The sequence below is a fragment of the Lithobates pipiens genome, unplaced genomic scaffold, assembly GCF_037356315.1.
Source record: "Lithobates pipiens isolate NorthernLeopardFrog02 unplaced genomic scaffold, aLitPip1_a1.2 Scaffold_16, whole genome shotgun sequence".
In the NCBI taxonomy this organism is placed as follows: domain Eukaryota; kingdom Metazoa; phylum Chordata; class Amphibia; order Anura; family Ranidae; genus Lithobates; species Lithobates pipiens.
This window is the reverse complement of record NW_027507748.1, coordinates 644966393-644985182: the sequence shown is the minus strand read 5'-3', so window position 1 is coordinate 644985182 and position 18790 is coordinate 644966393. Positions and strand designations below refer to the sequence as shown.

The window sequence follows — 18790 nt, the reverse complement described above, 5'->3', positions numbered from 1 at the left end:
CTCCTAACCTTCGGCCCACTCCTCACAGGGAAAAGCGTCCTGAGAATGGACAATACGGTAGCAGTAAACTACGTTCACAGGCAGGGGGGTACTCGAAGCAACAGGCTTATGCAGGAGGTTCGGCCCATGCTCAAATGGGCGCAGGTCCACCTGGCGGACCTAAAGGCAGTATACGCCCCAGCGACACATAACCAACTTGCGGATGACTTGAGCCGAGTATTTGTGTCAAACAACGAATGGTCCCTCAGTCACCAGGCCTTCGCCCTTCTCACGCGCAGATGGGGAACACCAGACATAGATTTAGCGGCAATGCCAGAAAACAACAAATGTCCCCGCTTCCTAGCAAGAACAACCTATCCAACAGCGGCAGGGATCAACTGTCTTCACCACCCTTGGGAATTCCACCTAGGGTACATATTCCCTCCGGTACCCCTAATAGCCAGATTTCTAGCCAGATTGAGGAGCTCGACATCCACAGTAGTGACAGTATTGCCATTTTAGCCGAGGAGGCCATGGTTTGTGACCATCCTACAACTAAACACGGAAGAACCACTCCAGCTTCTACTGTACCTGGACTTGCTCTCACATGGACAATTCCTACATCCATCTCCAGAAATATTACATCTAACGGCTTGGAGATTGAAAGGGAGAGGTTGTTAGACCAAGGGTGTTCGCTCAGAGTAGTATCTACACTACAGCAAGCCAGGAAAAAATCAACTAACAACATATATAATAAAATCTGGGAAAAATTCTCCACTTTTGCTCAACAGCAGTCCTGGGACCCGCTATACCCGTCAGTTTCTCAGGTTCTAGAGTTCCTGCAGCTAGGCCTTGAGAAGGAGCTAAGCTCTAGCACCTTAAAAGTCCAAGTCTCTGCTCTATCCGCAATGTCAGGAGTTAAATTGGCCTTGAATCCTCTCATCATCCAATTCCAGAGAGCATGTCTGAAAATTAGGCCTCCCAAGAAACCAATCTTCCCGACCTGGGACTTATCAATCGTGTTAGAAGCCCTATCGAAGGAACCATTCTTTCCTCTAGATTCAGTTTCCCTATGGGACTTAACACTCAAGTTATCTTTTTTGGTAGCAATAATGTCGGCCAAGAGGGTTTCAGAACTGCAGGCCCTACTAATTAAAGAACCACATCTGTTTTTTTTATCCAGACAGAACTGTCCTCAGACCCTCGGATCAGTTTGTATCCAAGGTAGTGTCTACCTTTCACTTCAACCCAGAAATCAATCTTCCAGTCTTTCTCAATGGCGAGGGGAACCCTCATCCTTTGGATGTTAAATCAGTCATCTCCACCTACCTAGAAGCTACTCGTGTATTTAGAAAGACAGAACACCTTCTAGTCATACCACATGGCGCAAAGAAGGGCCAGGCAGCATCCTCAAGAATGATAGCATCTTGGCTGATTAGAACCATAAGAAAAGCATACTTAATTCAACTTCTCCCGATACCAGAGGGATTGAGAGCACACTCGACAATGGCAGTAGCGACCTCCTGGGCACCATACTGTAAAGTGTCCCCAGAGACTATTTGCAAGGCAGCAACTTGGATCTCAAAAACCACGTTCATGGCACACTATAAAATAGACCCGGCTCAATTAACTACAGCTGAGTTCGGGAGATCAATCATCCAAACAAATTCATCCATACCTTGTACTTGAGTAAATAAATCTTCTGAAAAGCACCCACCCATGTAGCGAGTTATTTCCCAATGTGTGTGCTGCCATGATGCATCAGGAAAATGGAAAATTGTATAGTGGTGTTCTACAGCTTAGTTTCCTACGTGTTCTGCAATAGCATCTGGGACAAAGACTTTGTTCCTGAGTAAGCACCTTGTTGGCTGCTAGGCCTTGTGAGAGAGGGACTGTCCAACCTGAGCGTTCATCCAGCTACGAATGGCTATTCTCTGGATGCAGTGAAAGTAAGCAAGTTCCTTAACGTTTATAGACTTTGACATTGAGAGTACTTGAATTCCTTCCCAATCCTCTGATCCCAAGTTAAAAGACTGTTCAATGGTTGAAGTTTGCAAATAAAATCCATTAAAGTGGATCTATTGTCAGTCTCAAGTTACTGGGTCATCTACCACGGGACATCCCCTAGACATGCAACAAGAAGAAGCGGAAGGTAACGTAAGCCCAAAAATAACCAGCAACTCCTTCGGGGGTTAGTGCTACAGTTGTATACTCACCTTTCCGTAATTTTCCTTTCCTGATGCATCCCATGGCAGCACACAAGGTCCCACCTCTCTAAGGTGATAGTTACTGAGAAAGCAACGGTGTACTCCTCTTCGAATCTTATAGCTAACCAGTCCTATCAAGTTGTGGAGGCGGGGTCACAACCCAGTGTGTGTGCTGCCATGGGATGTGTCAGGAAAGGAAAATTACGGAAAGGTGAGTATACAATTTTCTGTTTTCACAACACTTAGAGATCTTTTTGTGCACTATGTAATTTCTTTGCGACTGACAGTCGTATGTTTTCACAAATATATTTTTTGACTATTGCCCATATATTTATTATATGCACATTTTACGTTTCCAACTTATATATGTGAGTTTTATATAGACTTTTTATTTTCAGCAGTTATAGGTTTTTACTTATATACTGCTTCTTTTCACTCTGAATTTTAGAGTGTCACATTAATATTTAAGGCACAATTTGCATTCAGACGCACATTCTGATCTGCCTTTGTGAATTATATACATTTTCAGCGCCACACTTTTTGTTATACTTTCTTGCACAATTAGTCTGATTTTTGTGTTGGCTGCTGACTCTTTTTGGATAGGCGCGGTATTATCACCACATTTTCAATATGTATTCTGCTACAAAGGCTATATTGTCAAAAGTACTGGGACATCTGCCTTTACACACTCATGAACTTTAATTGCATCCCAGTCTTAGTCCGTAGGGTTCAATATTGAGTTGGCCCACCCTTTGCAGCTATGACAGCTTCAGCTCTTCTGGGAAGGCTGTCCACAAGGTTTAGGAGTGTGCCTATGGGAATGTTTGACCATTCTTCCAGAAGCCCGTTTGTGAGGTCAGGCACTGATGTTGGACGAGAGCCTAGCTCGCAGTCTCCGCTCTAAATCATCCCAAAGGTGTTCTATCGGGGATGGAATCATCATAAGGAATGGGGAAGCATCAAAATATATTCTCTGCTGCCCCCCATTTCCTAACCCCCTCATCAGATGCTGCTGCCCCCTGTTTCCTAACCCCCTCATCAGATGCTGCTGCCTCCTCCCCCTTTCCCTTCACTTCTCATCTCTAGATCAGATGGTGCTGCCCCCCTGTTCCTTACCACCAGTAAGACACGGCTGTTCCCCCCATGCCAGGCGTTTAAGTTCCCTCCAAATCAGAGGACACTACCCCTCGCTCTTCACCTCCTCATCAGACATCAGGTGTGGGGGAGCATCAGTGTTTGATGGGGGTTAGGAGTGAGGGGGAACAGTAGCCTCTGTTGAGGGAGTGAGGAGCAGAGAGGCAATGGCATCTGATCAGGAGATGTGGAGGGACCAGTGTGTAGTTGCATTTGATGTAAGGCAAGGAGTGGTGGGGAGCAGTGATAATGTTTCCCCCCTCCACTGCTCATCTTTGGGTCAGATGGTGCTAAGACACTAGACATGGGCACCGTCAATAAATTAGTTTCGTTCTGTTCCGTTACAGTTTGTAGTAAAATGAATTCGTACTTCGTATCCGAAATTCAATTTCAATTCGTACGAAATACGGATTGTCGTTAGGTTCGTTAACTTGTACGAACGTTCGTTACGATGAATTTAAAGGCAAAAATATACCTCAATATGACAGTCGATGCTGATGGAAGTTTGATTTTTATCCGAAATATGAAATTCCGTTGAAGAATTTCCTATCCGAAATACAAATTTTCGTTAGATGAGGGGCTCCCACCATCCCTTTGCTGTGCTGACTTCCTTCTGGGGATTTGTAAACAAAAGTTCGTATTTCGTACAAAATTCGGACGCATGGCAATTCGTATTTCGGATCCTCCCGAACGTACAAATTTAGGGAAATTCGTACGAATTTGAGATTTGTATGAAACGAATCGCACATGTCTATAAAGCTCCGTACACAACTATCAGATTGTCTGCTGAGTTTTTCCTTCAAATTTACCAAAACCATGTAGTAGAAGGGCCTGCCTGATTGCATACACATTGAAACTCCTAAGGTTTGACCTCATATTATATGGTTTTGGTAAATCTGAAGGAAAAACTCAGCAGACAATCTGATAGTGTGTACGGGGCTTTAGACACTGCTGTTCCCCCCTGCCACACCAAGGAGCATCAGGAGGTATGGAGTTAGGTGGGAACTTCTGATGCAGTATAAAGAGCGGTGGGGAGCAATAACAACGTATCCGCTGCTGGCCACCATTCTTAACCCCCTCTTCAGATGTTTCTCTTTTCTCGATTCCTTCTTTTCTCCCCAAATAGATGCTGCTGTCGTCCTGCTCTAAAACTCTATTAGGTGCTTCCCCCAAATCAGCTGCTGCTATTACCCAATGCTCACCTCCTGATCGGATGCCTCTCACTCCACTTATCGCACCCTGCCATCTCCCAATCCTCATCCCTCAATCTCACCCTGCTGTTCTCCACCAAAGCCCCACAACATGTTGTCCGCCACCCCTTAAGCTGGCCACACATGGATCGAAGTTTGGCTGGTTCAGCAGGCACAGACTGAATTTCCATCCATGTATGGGCAGGCTGGTTCTACACAAATCAATCTATCGATCAACTTATTTACAACCAGCCTGCTGGAAAAAAATTCTGTTGATCAGTGCCGTTGACACTGATGAGTGTATTCTGATGGAAGAGAAGTCTCCACACTGCCAGAATACAAAGGATCAGCAGGAGGGATTCCCCCATCCACCTCAAGTGGACGAAAAGTATATATATTTTTTTTTTTTTTTGGTTAAACAAAAAAGATGACTGGTGCATGGCCAGCATAATGATCAGTACACCCTGTCTGAAAATTCAAGAAACAAGAGGCAGCAAATTCAAGGCAACTTTTGGACTTTCATGGTACCGTAAAGACTAGGGGTGCAACGGATCAAAAAATTCACGGATTGGATCGTTCCTCGGATCAGCAAATAATAATTGAATTTGCAAAAACCTGTGAAAATGCCACCACCATATAGTCCCCCACTGTAATATCCACGTCATCTCCCCCAATGTAATATTGGCTGAGCATGGCTGGGTATTGGCAGGGTATTGCAGAGTATTGGCAGGATAAGTATTGGCAGGGTATTGATGGGTCTTGCAGATTATTGCTAGGACATTGCTGGGTATTGCAGAGTATTGTCAGGGTATGTATTGCAGAGTATTGTCAGGGTAAGTATTGCAGAGTATTGTCAGGGTAAGTATTGCAGAGTATTGGCAGCGTATTGCAGAGTATTGGCAGGGTATGTATTGCAGAGTATTGGCAGGGTATGTATTGCAGAGTATTGTCAGGGTAAGTATTGCAGAGTATTGTCAGGGTAAGTATTGCAGAGTATTGTCAGGGTAAGTATTGCAGAATATTGTCAGGGTATTGCAGAGTATTGTCGGGGTAAGTATTGTAGAGTATTGTAAGGGTATGTATTGCAGAGTATTGTCAGGATAAGTATTGCAGAGTATTGTCAGGGTAAGTATTGCAGAGTATTGTAAGGGTATGTATTGCAGAGTATTGTCAGGGTAAGTATTGCAGAGTATTGGCAGGGTATTGCTCGGATGGCTGTGGCTGCCATCCGATTTCTCCCCTCCACTGTACAGATCAAACACAGTTTTCATATGCGGGCGCTGCTCACGTATGAGTTTGCTTCTACACGCAAGCTCATTGGGACAAGTGCTTTTTTTAAAAAAAAAAAGAAAACGTTTTCTTATTTATTTTTACACTGTTTTTTTAAAAAAAATAATGGTGTCACTTTTATTCCTATTACAAGGAATGTAAACATCCCTTTTAATAGAAAAAAAAAGCATGACATGACCTCTTAAATATGAGATCTGGGGTTAAAAAGACCTCAGATCTCATATTTACACTACAAGGCAATAAAAAAAAAAGTCGTTTGAAAAAAAAAAAAAGAAAAAAGAAAAAAAAATCTCTTTAAGTGCTATGGGCAGAAGTGATGTTTTGACATCGCTTCCGCCCTGCAATGGTATGGAGACGGGTGTGGGGCATCTTCCCCTCACTCAGCTCCATACCTAACAGGAGACAGGACGTGATCACCTCCACCGTTGCCAGCAGCTCCGATAAGTGGCAGGGGGCACCGGAGCGCAGCGGGAGGTGGGGCACTCTTCTGCCACCAATAAAAGTGATCTTGCAGTGAATCCACGACAGAGACTACTTTTATCTGAAAGTGGACCGCCCACTGAAGAAGAGGATACCGGGTTTATGGTAGCTATCTGCTGCTATAACAACAATATCCCTCTTCAAAATACCGACGTATAACGATGGCGGGTGGTCCGTAAGTGGCAATAAAAATGGACTGCACAATGATCTATTTCTGGATTCTTGTCCACTCTTAGGCTCGGGTCACACAGCGGACGGCACGACTTGCGGCGCCGCGGCCTGCACACGATCAGCGGCGACTTGCAAAACGACTTCTGTATAGAAGTCAATGCAAGTCACCCGAAGTCGCCGCAAAAGTAGTACAGGAACCTTTTTTCTAAGTCGGAGCGACTTGAGTCGCTCCTATTAGAACGGTTCCGTAGTACAGAACGGAGCGCGACTTGTCAGGCGGCGAAGTCGCCTGGACAAAGCCGAACCGAGCCTTATGAGTGAATGACAGTTTACTACTAGTGACATCCACCTAGCTTGGAGGGATTTGTATTGAAGAAGACCTGATACCATAAACACAAGAATTAATATTTATTGCTTGTGGGCTGCCGGTCGGCCACAGCCATTTGGTGAGTGATTTACGTAAGTCACTGCTGTATGTGTAAACAGGGCCTTACTGTCAGCAGCTTTGTTATATAAAGTAGATTACTTGAAATACCCGATCTTGTGCTTTACTTATGTATAGAAGGGGGCACCAGCCTCTCTTTACCCCCCAATAAGGGGTGATGAGCAGGGAGTAGTATTGCTTGTTCTGCCTCTCTAATCTATGCACTGTAAGTGGGATCTCTAACTACTCCAACTAGTTCAGTGAATGAGATGTCTTACTCACCCCGGTAGAATTAGCAGAGAGGGACTCCATTCATATGACATCAAGCAGATTGTAGAAAGCTTTTTTTTCCCCCAAAATTCTTTATTTATACATTTAAGAAATGCAGCATCCATAGAAAGTTTTCAATTGCAATTTGTGAGGATCATACAGATAGGTCAAAAAAATCACGGTATAGCTCCAGCAGGATACAGTACATGTGGAGAATGAAAATGGAGACTGAGCATAAAGAAGAAGAAGGGAAGGACTAACTATATAGAACGTACCCTAGCTAGAGTGGGTGGTAGAGACAAAATTATTTCAAGGGAGCTAAGGATTGGGGGGTAGAAGCATCTGATAAGGGTAAGGAATGGGGAAAACAGTGAAAGTCCTTGTAAAGTTCCCCAGGGAATGGAGTCTAAGCCCCAGCCTGTTTCTTCACCAGCCCCTGGGTTGAAACATAAATAACTTGCAGTGTGTACCGGGCTTAAGCCCCCTTCCCTCTTCTTTTTTTTACTCCTCCTCTCTCCTCTTTCTGGTCTCCTCTCTCTCCTTTCTTCACTTCTCCCTCCTTTTAGTGCTCTCCTCCCCCCTGTTTCTGTCCTCCTCCTCTGACTTTTCCTCTTCTTCTTTTTGTCCTTCTCTCTCTTCATGCTTTTCTCCTCCATCCTCCTTGTTCTTCCTGCACTCCTCCTTCCTCTTTGTGTACTCCTCCATTGCCTTTCCATGTTCCTTCTCTGTCTTCTTTCTGGACTCCTCTCTCTCCCTTCCCCACTTCTCCCTCCTTTCATTTCTCTCCCCCCTCCTTTTTCTGTCCTCCTCCTCTAACTTCTTTCTGCGCTGCTCCTCTTCCCTCTTCTTCTTCTCTTTGCTCTTCTTCTCCGCCTCCCTCCTCACGCTTTCCTCCTCCTCCCTGTTCTTTTTGTACTTCTCCAACCTCTTTGTGTAATCCTCCATCTCCTTTCTGTGCTCCTCCTCCTTCCTCTTTCTGGACTCCTCTCTATCCTTTCTCCACTTCTCCCTCCTTTCAATGCTTTCCTCCCTCCTGTTTCTGTCATCAACCTCTGACTTCTTTCTGCGCTGCTCCTCCTTCATCTTTCTGTATTGCTTCCGTCTCTCATTTCTGTTCTCCTCTCCTGGAAGCTTTATGTCATCCTCCTCCCTCTTCTTACTGCACAGCTCCAACCATTGATCCAGCCTACTGTTTCTGTCCTGTTCCCTCTTCTTCTTTCTGTCCTTCTCCTCCTCCCACTTCCTGCTTTCCTCCTCCTCCATCTCCTTTCTGCACTCCTCCTCCTTCCTCTTTCTGGACTCCTCCTCCATAATCTTTTTGTCCTCCTCCTCCTCCCTCTCTCTCTTTATCAACTCCTCCAGCTCTGTCATCTCCTCTTCCTCCACCTTTCCCTTTATCAACTCCTCCAGCTCTGCCATCTCCTCTTCCTCCACCTTTCTCTTTATCAACTCCTCCACCTCTGCCATCTCCTCTTCCTCCACCTTTCCCTTTATCAACTCCTCCAGCTCTGCCATCTCCTCTTCCTCCACCTTTCTCTTTATCAACTCCTCCAGCTCTGCCATCTCCTCTTCCTCCACCTTTCCCTTTATCAACTCCTCCAGCTCTGCCATCTCCTCTTCCTCCACCTTTCTCTTTATCAACTCCTCCACCTCTGCCATCTCCTCTTCCTCCACCTTTCCCTTTATCAACTCCTCCAGCTCTGCCATCTCCTCTTCCTCCACCTTTCCCTTTATCAACTCCTCCACCTCTGCCATCTCCTCTTCCTCCACCTTTCCCTTTATCAACTCCTCCAGCTCTGCCATCTCCTCTTCCTCCACCTTTCTCTTTATCAACTCCTCCAGCTCTGCCATCTCCTCTTCCTCCACCTTTCTCTTTATCAACTCCTCCAGCTCTGTCATCTGCTCCTCCTCCCTCTTCTTGCTCTCCTCCTCCTCCATTCTTTTCTCCTCCACCTCTCTCTTCATCAACTCCTCATCCTCTTGGTCAGCAAGTATTTCATCCTAAAAAGAAAAAAAAAAGAAGGTAAGTGGATGTGCAGAATTTAAAGTGGAACTCCAATTAGAACATAGCTATTTACTAAATAAATCAAAAATTCAATTGTATGTAGTCACATATATAGCACCTTCTTATCATAGGTTGCTAGACAAATTTAGCTTCAGCTCTTTCCGTAATCAAGGGAGCAGTAATTGTTTTGGTCTGATCAGGGTCTCACAGGCTGGGAGTTCAATTCTTTCCCCCTGCCTCTGAATGAAGCTTTCAGAGTTTAGTGTGGGAAATTCAAACCAACCTGAATATTTATCGGGTTCCAGCCAATCTCTGGAAAGGTCATACTTACCTGCTCTTCTAACCACTTGAAAAAGACATTCCCTAGACTGTTTACTGGAGCCAGTGTGAATGGAGTGTTGTTTGTGTGAACGGGCAGCTTCTGTACTTATTGTGCCAGAATCGGTTAAAATCACCGGCCCTTGCGGGTTTAGTACTATACATATTACAAGAATAAATAGAAGATAGATACTTACTGGAAAATAGTAATTCCAAAGACGTACCACCACTTCTCTTACTAAAAGAATAAGTAACAGCATTTTTCCAATTTGTTTTCAGGAGTCTAAAACGTTGAAAGTATCTCAGAAACAATCAACAATCTGCAAAGAGAAGAAAAAACATGATTATTTTACAGTTTTATTATTTCATTAGACAGATTTTATCTAAATTCTGCACTTTGAACAGATGAAGAGAACACTACAGATAAACATATACAACTTATGTAGGTGTTTCCTCTCTGTGGATCACCTGAGTCCAGTCATTTCACTGGAGATATGAGAGGCTTTACAACCACTTTATATATCACACAAAATAGCTACACCTAATATCAATGGGAGTATCATTATACTGAACACATCTACTGATTGGGGTGGATTCACTTATACTGGAGCAGACAGAATCTGGAACAGAGCTACAGATTAGCCAACCAACATCTACATTCAGCTTGTTTGGCTAAACTGTGAAAAAACAAAATGATTGGTTGGTGTAAACAACTGCTCCATTCTTAGTAAATCCCCTCATTGTATATACTATCAATCTAAGTATCCCTCCATCATCCATCTATCAATTATCTTATATTTTTATTTTATTTTTTAACGGCAGTCACATGACAGGAAGTAAGGAGCTGACTGCTTGATTTTGAAGGTTTGTGAATTAATCTCAATTCTTTTAGAGCCCTTTCGCACTGAGAGTGTTTTGCAGGTGCTATAGCGTTAGAAATAGCGCCTGCAATCCGCTCTCAAACTGCTGCACCATTCATTCCAGTGTGAAAGCCCCGAGGACTTTCACACCGGAGCGGTGCGCTGGCAGAACGTCAGGAAAAGTCCTGCCAGCAGCTTCTTTGGAGCCGTGAAGGAGCAGTGTGTTTACCGCTCCTCCACCGATGCTCCCCATTGAAATCAATGGGGCAGCGCTGCATTACTGCCGGCAAAACGCCGCTATTGCGGCGTATTGTGGCCGGTTTTAACCCTTTCTCGACCGCTAGCAGGGCGTAAAGGCGTCCGAAATGCGCTGCAAATCCGACGGTAAAACGCCGATAAAAATAGCAGCGTTTTACCGCCAACGCTATGGGCTCAGCAGTGTGTAAGGGCTCTTAGAGACTGAGACAAAGCCAGACCGATTCTGCAAGTGGAAAAAAAGCCCTCTTATCCTTTTCAGCCAAAGAAGCGGCCTCTGTTCAATCTTCAACTGCCATGGGGCTGCACATGTGATCAGTTATGACACCAGCCATTGGATGTTTGACAGTTGGGTTGAGAGCACAAGCAATGTGACAGTTATATTTCCTGACACATGCTAGAAATGTAAGTAACCCTTTTTTTTTTTTTAAACATTTAAATCAATGGGCTTACTTCCGCTTTCATTCTGTGTCTGTTTAGTGAAATCTGTCCGATCTTCAGGAATAAATTTGACTTTGACCTTTGTGTCAGGATGGCATTAGGAACGGCACCACATTGCACGGATGCACTGATCATGTACGGTCACATATATTTTGCGGTAAAGTTAGCTGGGAAATGGGAGATTTTAGAGTATAGCGTGTATAATTGAGCCCTATATACACCAATCACCCTATATACACAGATTGCCCCAGATACACCGACAACCCTATATACACCGATCACTCTAGATACACCTATCTCCCTATATACACAGACTGCCCTATATACATAGATTGCTCTAGATACACATATCTCCCTATATACATAGCTTGCTCTATATATACCTTTCACGCTATATACACTGATCACTCTATATACAATAATTGTCCAAATACACTGATCACCCTAGACTCTCTGATTGCCCTCTATACACACCAATTGCCATAGAAACACTGATCGCCCTAGAAGTGACAATTGCCCTATATACACTGATCGTCCTGTTGTGCATGGTCACATGCATATCACCTTCAGGTATGTATTAACCGATTCAGCCCCGGAAGATTTGGCTGCTCAATGACCAGGCCATTTTTTGCAATTCGGCACTGCATCGTTTTAACTGACAAAATTGACGTCCTTTTTTTCCCACAAATAGAGCTTTCTTTTGGTGGTATTTGATCATCTCTGCGGTTTTTATTTTTTGCGCTATAAACAAAAAACAGGCATCAATTTTGAAAGAAAATAACAATATTTTGTACTTTTTGGTATAATAAATATCCCCATTTTTTATTTTATTTTTTTAAGCAAATTTTTTCCTCAGTTTAGGCCGATATGTATTGTTCTACATATTTTTGGTAATAAAAATCACAATAAGCATATATTGATTGGTTTGCGCAAAAGTTATAGCGTCTACAAATAGGGGATGGTTTTATGGCATTATTATTATTATTTTCTTTACTAGTAATGGTGGCGATCTGCGATTTTTATCATGAATGCAAGATTATGGCGGACTCATCGGACACTTTTGACACATTTTTGGGACGATTGACAATTATACATGAAGGACAATTATAATGTGGATGAATTGAGATCTGCTCTTATAATGACATGAGGAATAGTGAAATAGAGTGTGACTGGTCGTTGAGATGCCAAAAATAGTATATCTTCTACCAAGAAAGTATAGATGTATACTCTTACCAGATGGAGTGAACCCACATGCCAGTGGCAGTGGGTTAATCGAGCTTGTATTAGCCAAAGCCTGGGACTCGAATGTTGCACGAGGCTGGATGAAACTGGAACCCGGTTGGGGATCAATCCAAAAGTAGGTGGTAGACAGGCAGATGTTCTCACCTTGATGGAATGATCCCAGCCCAGTCCGATCTCCCTCGTTGGTTGAGTGAACAGGAAGGGGGTGGCTAAAGAGTATAATATCCAACCTGGACTGAGATCAGGTCAAAAGTTCCAGAAGGAAGGCAGAGGAGAATCCAGAGTCCAGCTGACAGACCTGAGGTAAATGCTGACTCCGCCCAGTGCCAGGAGAGGATAGAAGTAAAAGCTTACACCCATTGGCTAGGTGTTTCCCGCCAAAGGATTTGTCACCAATCCAGTGCTCAGCAGCTGAGGTAAATTTTCCTAGCAGCAGCAGGCAAATTGTCACCTGAAACACAAAACAGAAAGAACCAGCAAAGCAGCCATGGAGAGTCATGTACATAACAATCACTATAGACCTCTATTAGAGCCCTTTCACACCGAGCCGCGGGGGGGGGGTCTGCGCTAAAGCTGATTTCAATGGGGAGCAGGGGTGAGTTAACCACTCCTTCACCGCTCCAAAGAAGCTGCAGGCAGCACTTTTTGTGACGTCCTGCCAGCACACCGCTCCAGTGTAAAAGCCCTCGGGCTTTCACACTGGAGTGCATGGAGCAGCTTTTTTCAGGCGCTATACAGGTGTTATTTTTAGCGCTGTATCGCCTGAAAAAAGCTGATAGTGTGAAAGGGGTCTTAAGAGTAAAATGTATTTATAAAACAAATGGATGTTAGGGGTGACAATCCCATGGGGCCACTTCTCTATTTTATTCTCTCGCCTTGATTACTGCATCTCCCTCCTCATTGGATTACCTTTAAATCAGGGGTGTCTAAACTTTTTTAAAAGAGGGCCAGATTTGATGAAGTGAACATGCATGAGGGCCGACCATTTTTTTAACCATTAAAATTTGGCCTAAGTGTGTTTGTTCGAGCACTAATACACTGCCCAGCAAGAATTCTCTTGCCTTTGTGGGCTGTGTGTAAGTAAAGAGATGAGCTCAGTTGTATTATTTGGATATACCATATTTATTGGCGTATAACACGCACCTTCACTTTAAGAGGGAAGTTTCAGGAAAAAAACCTTAACATTTTAAATAAAGAACTGTGAAGCAAAATAAAGGTCAGTGCCCATCTGCAGACCACCAATTACCAGGAATGCAGAACCCCCCATTGCCAGGAAAGCACCCACCATTGCCAGAAATGCAGCACCCATCATTGCCAGGAATGCAGCACCGACCATTGCCAGGAATGCACTCACCATTGCCAGGAATGCAGCACCAACCATTGCTAGGAATGCACTCACCATTGCAAGAAATGCAGCCCCACCATTGCCATGGATGCACTCACCATTGCAGGAAATGCAGCCCCACCATTGCCATGGATGCACTCATCATTGCAAGAAATGCAGCCCCACCATTAGCCAGGAATGCACTCACCATTGCAAGAAATGCAGCCCCCATTGCAATAAATGCACCCCCCATTGCAAGAAATGCGGCCCCACCATTGCAAGAAATACAGACCCACCATTAGCCAGGAATGCACTCACCATTAGCCATCAGTGCAGCCTTGGAGGGGACATGATGGGGCCAAAGATATCCTACAGGAGAATCACCTGTTTAAGTGAAAGTCCTGCCTCCTTTGATGGACAGAACAGTCGTCCAATGGCAGCGCCAGAGACGGGATTTCCTCTTAGCCCTTGTACACACGGTCGGAGATTCCGATGGAACGTGTCCGATTGGTGTGTGGTCTCCATCGCACTGTTTCCGTTGGAGTATTCGACGGACCAAGTTTTCCGAATTATTGGTAAAATTTTCCGACAAAATGCTCCGATCGGACATACTCCGATCATGTGTAGAGAATTCCGATCGGACAAAGTGCCACGCATGCTCAGATCAAATTCCTACACCAAAGCTATTGGCTACTAGCCTGAACGTAGTGCCATCGTAACGAAATAACGTCATCACGTTCTGTTTCCGACAACTTTGTCTGACCGTGTGTGCGCAACAGTTTCGGACAAAATCCGTCAGACAAAATCCGACGGATTTGGTTGTCAGAATGTCCGACCGTGTGTACAAGGGCTTACAGAGGCTGCTGTGTAAACAGGAAATACTCCTCCTGTTTGCACGGCGCTCGTCCCACCTCCTCCCTCCGAGGCAGCCAGACTATATATCTTTTGTTGCCCCGGTGCTGGGAGATCGCTGGGGGCCACAAAAGATATATATGTTTAGATAACCAGGCGGGCCGTTCAAAACCAGGCCACGGGCCCCCCTTCAGTCTATAATGAATGCTGCTGCAAGACTCATCCACCTTACCAACCATTCAGTGTTCTAAACTGCCAATCCCTCCACTGGCTTCCAATCACCCAACAAATAAAATTTTAAATACTAACAATAACTTACAAAGCCATCCATAACTGTGCCCCCAGCTACAGCACTAACCTAATCCCAAAATACCAACCAAGCTGCTCTCTTCGGTCATCCCAAGACCTCCTGCTCTCAAGCTCCCTTGTCACCTCCTCCCATGCTCGCCTCCAGGATTTCTCTAGAGCTTCTTCCATTCTTTGGAACCCCCTACCCCAATCTGTCCAACTGTTCCCTAACCTATCCATCTTTAGGCGATCCCTGAAAACCCTTCTCTTCAGCTTTTCCTGCTTCTAACTAAGCTCAATTCGCACAGATGTGAATTTAGCCTTAAAGCCCCTTTTACTCTGGGGTGGTGGGTGCGTCGCCGGTAAAGCGTTTTTTTAGCAGTGCTTTACCATAAATTTTGCGGCGCTATTCGGCCGCTAGCGGGGTGCTTTTACCACTAGTGGCCGAGAAAGTGTTAAAACCACCCGCAAAGCGGGCAGTATAGCCTCGCTGCCCATTGATTTCAATGAGCAGAAGCGGTGGAGGAGCGGTATACACACAGCTCCTTTACCGCTTCAAAGATGCTGCTAGCAGGCCTTTTTTTTGCGCTCCTGCCAGTGCACTGCTCCAGTGTGGAAGCCCTCGGGAAGACACAGCAGTGGCTCTTTCAGGGCACTTTGCAGGCACTATTTTTAGCACTGTAGCGTCTGCAAAGCGCCCCAGTGTGAAAGGGGCCTAAAGGAGATGTTCACCTTTACCAAAAAATAATAAATGCACATTTCAGGTAAAAATGGGCATTTATTTTTTTTTATTTTTTTCTAAGGAGCCTGCAGACTCTCAGGATCACTGTCTGCTTGCTCTTCATTCAGCAAGCAGTAACCCGAGAGCCGTAAGATCAATGGACTTTGTGAACGCTCACCAGCCCCCGGCCAGCTCATTGAAAAATAGAAGCTGCCAGCAGCAATGGCTGATGGTATTTGTAGACATTCATTCACAGAAAACCGTGAATGAATGGCGGAGCCGTGTGGGCCAAGCCCTGTGCGGCCGCACTATTTTCAAATAGTGACAGTGTGTGTGGGGAAAAGAACCCCCGCCCGCTGTCACAGGGAGGGATGTGGCCGGGGGAGAGGCTGCAGTTGCTGGAACATGTTACATGTTCATTTTGAAATACTTACCTTAGAACGAGGCGCCGGCATCTCACTCGGTCCACGCTGAGGGAGCTGACATGTTCCATCGGCGTGTCGTCTGGGTATCGTGGCTCCGGTGCTGTGAGTGTCCGGAGCTGTGATGCCATCACTCCCGCGGCAGGGTCTGGCGTCCGCTGGACTCTCAGCCGAGAATCCCCTGTGCGCATGCGCCGCTGAAAAGTCAGCGGCTCATTGTGAGGGGAATATCTCCCAAACCGTACAGGTTTAAGAGATATTCTTTTTACCTACAGGTAAGCCTTATTCTAGGCTTACCTGTAGGTAAAAGTTACAAAAAGGACTATACAACCGCTTTAATTCTCCATTACGAACGCTAGTGTACAAGACCGATTGCTTCCGGCTCGTCCTTGCTCCGAGCATGCGTGTTTGCACTTTGGACTTTTGTTCGACGGACTTGTGTACACATGCTCGAAAAATCGGACAACAGACATTTGTCTGCTGAAAATTTTAAAGCCTGCCATCCAACATTTGTCCACGGAAAATCCGACAATTGTCCGATGAAGCGTACAAACAGTCAGATTTTCCGCCAACAGCCTGTCATCACACACTGCCCGTCGGAAAATCCGTTTGTGTATATGTGGCTTAAAGCTGCGTATTGTACACACATTTAGGTGCGTCAAGCATTTGGGTGTTAATGGATTTAATTGGCCACAATAGGAATTTATTTTGGCCACTGGAATGCATTACACTCAAACCTACTTAGATTTATCTAGCGTTTATGTGTGTTTAGGTGCATCAAGCTCCTTTTTTTGCTCAAAATCTCCTCTCCTGAGTGTGCTGGCGATGGGTTTTCTTTTCAGCCTGTAAACATTCCTCTGCTAATACACCTGCAAATGCCTAAGTGTGCATGTACAGGCCCCCACAGAGCCCTGATCTCCACATCATCAGACAAAAGGATTTGAGGCAGACTACATCCACAGAAGATCTGTGGTTAGTTCTCCAAGATGCTGGAACAACCTACCTGCCGAGTTCCTTCACAAACTGTGTGCAAGTGTATGTAGAAGAATTGATGCTGTTTTGAAGGCAAAGGGAGATCACACCAAATATTGAGTTGATTTGGATTTCTCTTCTGTTCATTTACTTTCTATTTTGTTAATTGATAAAAATTACTGGCAGGGGGCAAACAAATCCCCCACCAGGTTTGCACTCACCCCATCCATGGTTGCGGCTTCCCCTGGCTTCTCCTCCCTGCTAAAGCAGTTTTAAAATCTGCCTCCTGTCCTGATTGGCCAGGAGGAGAAGCCGGAAGACAATAGCGAATATTGAGCCCCTAATGTCACAAGTGGGTGGGTTTGGGCCACAGTGCTCTGCACCCCAAGCCCAACCTTTTTAAGCCATTTAGAGCCTCAGGCTCTAATCATGTGCTTCTAAAAAAAAAAAGAACTCATAGAAGTCCAGTGCCTCGCATGGAAATTGGGGGGGCACCCCTGCGCCCCTTATGGACCGGACGTCACTGGTTACATCCTACAAACCCCTGCACTTTGCATTACATACTACTGACCTGTGCATACTATAACTAACTACTGACTCTACAGTCATGCGTTACATACTACTGATACCTATGCACTCTGCATTACATACTGATGCCACACCCACCCATTTGCCACAGTGTGCTGACCAGGGTGAACCTCAGGGTGATCAAGGGACTAGGAAAAGGCCGTGCCAAGTAGGCTACAAGGGCTCCCATGCTTTTTAATGACAACCCTGGTTATTACTGAAGCTGGAGTTGAGGGTTAATCATTTAGTGGGCACACCTGTTCTCTTGACAATAAGTAAGAAAGGATCTCTTTTTTTTTCCTTTTGAAAGATTTTCTTTCACCTCCTTTTGTGGCTTCAGATCAGGAAGTGATGCTTAGTCCTTCACCGCCATCTTCCCTTATGTTATCAGGGGACTAACCATCTCTTCCTGGTTCTTGCAGCCAACCCATTGATGGTCTGTGGGGCATGAATAATATGGTGGTATTCTTTATGTCTACCAGCTTTTTCCTATGCGAGAAAGTAGGCCGCAAGACCTTCTGTCTCCCTGCATTGATTGGATAGGAGCCTCATCTTCAAATCTGGTCCCCCAAAAGAATTGTATGGGTTTGCTCAGAGGCTTATCGGAATCTGGTAGCCCCTTTATAATAAGGGGGGCCCCAGATATCTTCCTGCCCCACAAGGAAATAAGTACAGGGTGTATTAGTACCTATATATTATAAGGACGGCTCCCTGAAAATTACGACACCCCCTTGAAACTAGATGTAAGATTAGGCCCTTGTCCCCTCAACATGGAGTTGCCACCCTCTCTTGTAAGTTACCCACCCAATGTTAAGGGCATATGATCTGGTATGGTTCATGATGGGAGTGGGCATATGCTCACTGTCCTCCCTTTCTTCCTGGCCACTCAGGCTGCTTGCTTTCAGAATGGTTTGGTTTAAATTTTTGAGGGAACCCAACTTAATTCCTTTTTTTTTTAAGGGAGGGTTCACGTGAAAGGAACAGGGAACAACAAAAAAAAAGCATGGGGTTGCTTGTGAAACTCAGATCTTGCCACACTGGTGCCATAAAATAACAGATTCCTGGCTAGCTACTACTTGCAGACAAACCTGGGCGAGGTCATAGACCAAATATGTTTGAGTACAAAGAGGAGCCAGCTGGAGATCTGTCATTTAATGTCAGTAGTACTATCGCTGCTAAATGGCAGATCCTCAGCTGTACTGTCTACAATACGCAGCCATAAATTCACGCTATCTGGCCAAATACGGCAATTTTGTTCATCAATACGCCAATCTATGAACAGGTTGTGTTCAGGTTTAGCTCAAGCTGGACTCAAACCCAAGGATCAGCCCTAGTCAGGACTATGTTGTGTACAGCACAATACATAGTTGCCAACTGT

The 18790-nt window shown here is 45.0% G+C and overlaps 1 protein-coding gene across 2 annotated transcripts; it reads right to left on the bottom strand.

Annotated features, from left to right (window-relative positions):
• Positions 1-6926: 6926 nt before the first annotated feature.
• LOC143984040 (uncharacterized) lies at positions 6927-17307 on the bottom strand. Of its 2 annotated transcripts, none has more exons than XM_077484315.1 (3): positions 12258-17307; positions 9666-9788; positions 6927-9146 (listed from the first exon to the last, which is right to left on the bottom strand). In XM_077484315.1, the coding sequence occupies exons 2-3, from the start codon at positions 9726-9728 to the stop codon at positions 7692-7694; spliced, it is 1518 nt and encodes a 505-aa protein (XP_077340441.1). In that variant the 5' UTR covers positions 9729-9788; positions 12258-17307; the 3' UTR covers positions 6927-7691. The 2 variants fall into 2 exon arrangements, with proteins under 2 accessions (XP_077340441.1, XP_077340443.1); XM_077484317.1 differs by having other exon boundaries at positions 6928-9146; positions 12411-17307.
• Positions 17308-18790: the final 1483 nt, after the last annotated feature.

Excerpts from the sequence above, each read along its gene's own strand:
- LOC143984040 (XM_077484315.1), bottom strand. The coding sequence starts at position 9,728 with ATGCTGTTACTTATTCTTTTAGTAAGAGAAGTGGTGGTACGTCTTTGG. Across the intron at positions 9,147-9,665 it reads TTTGGAATTACTATTTTCCA|GATGAAATACTTGCTGACCA; the intron begins GTAAGTATCTAT and ends TTTTCTTTTTAG.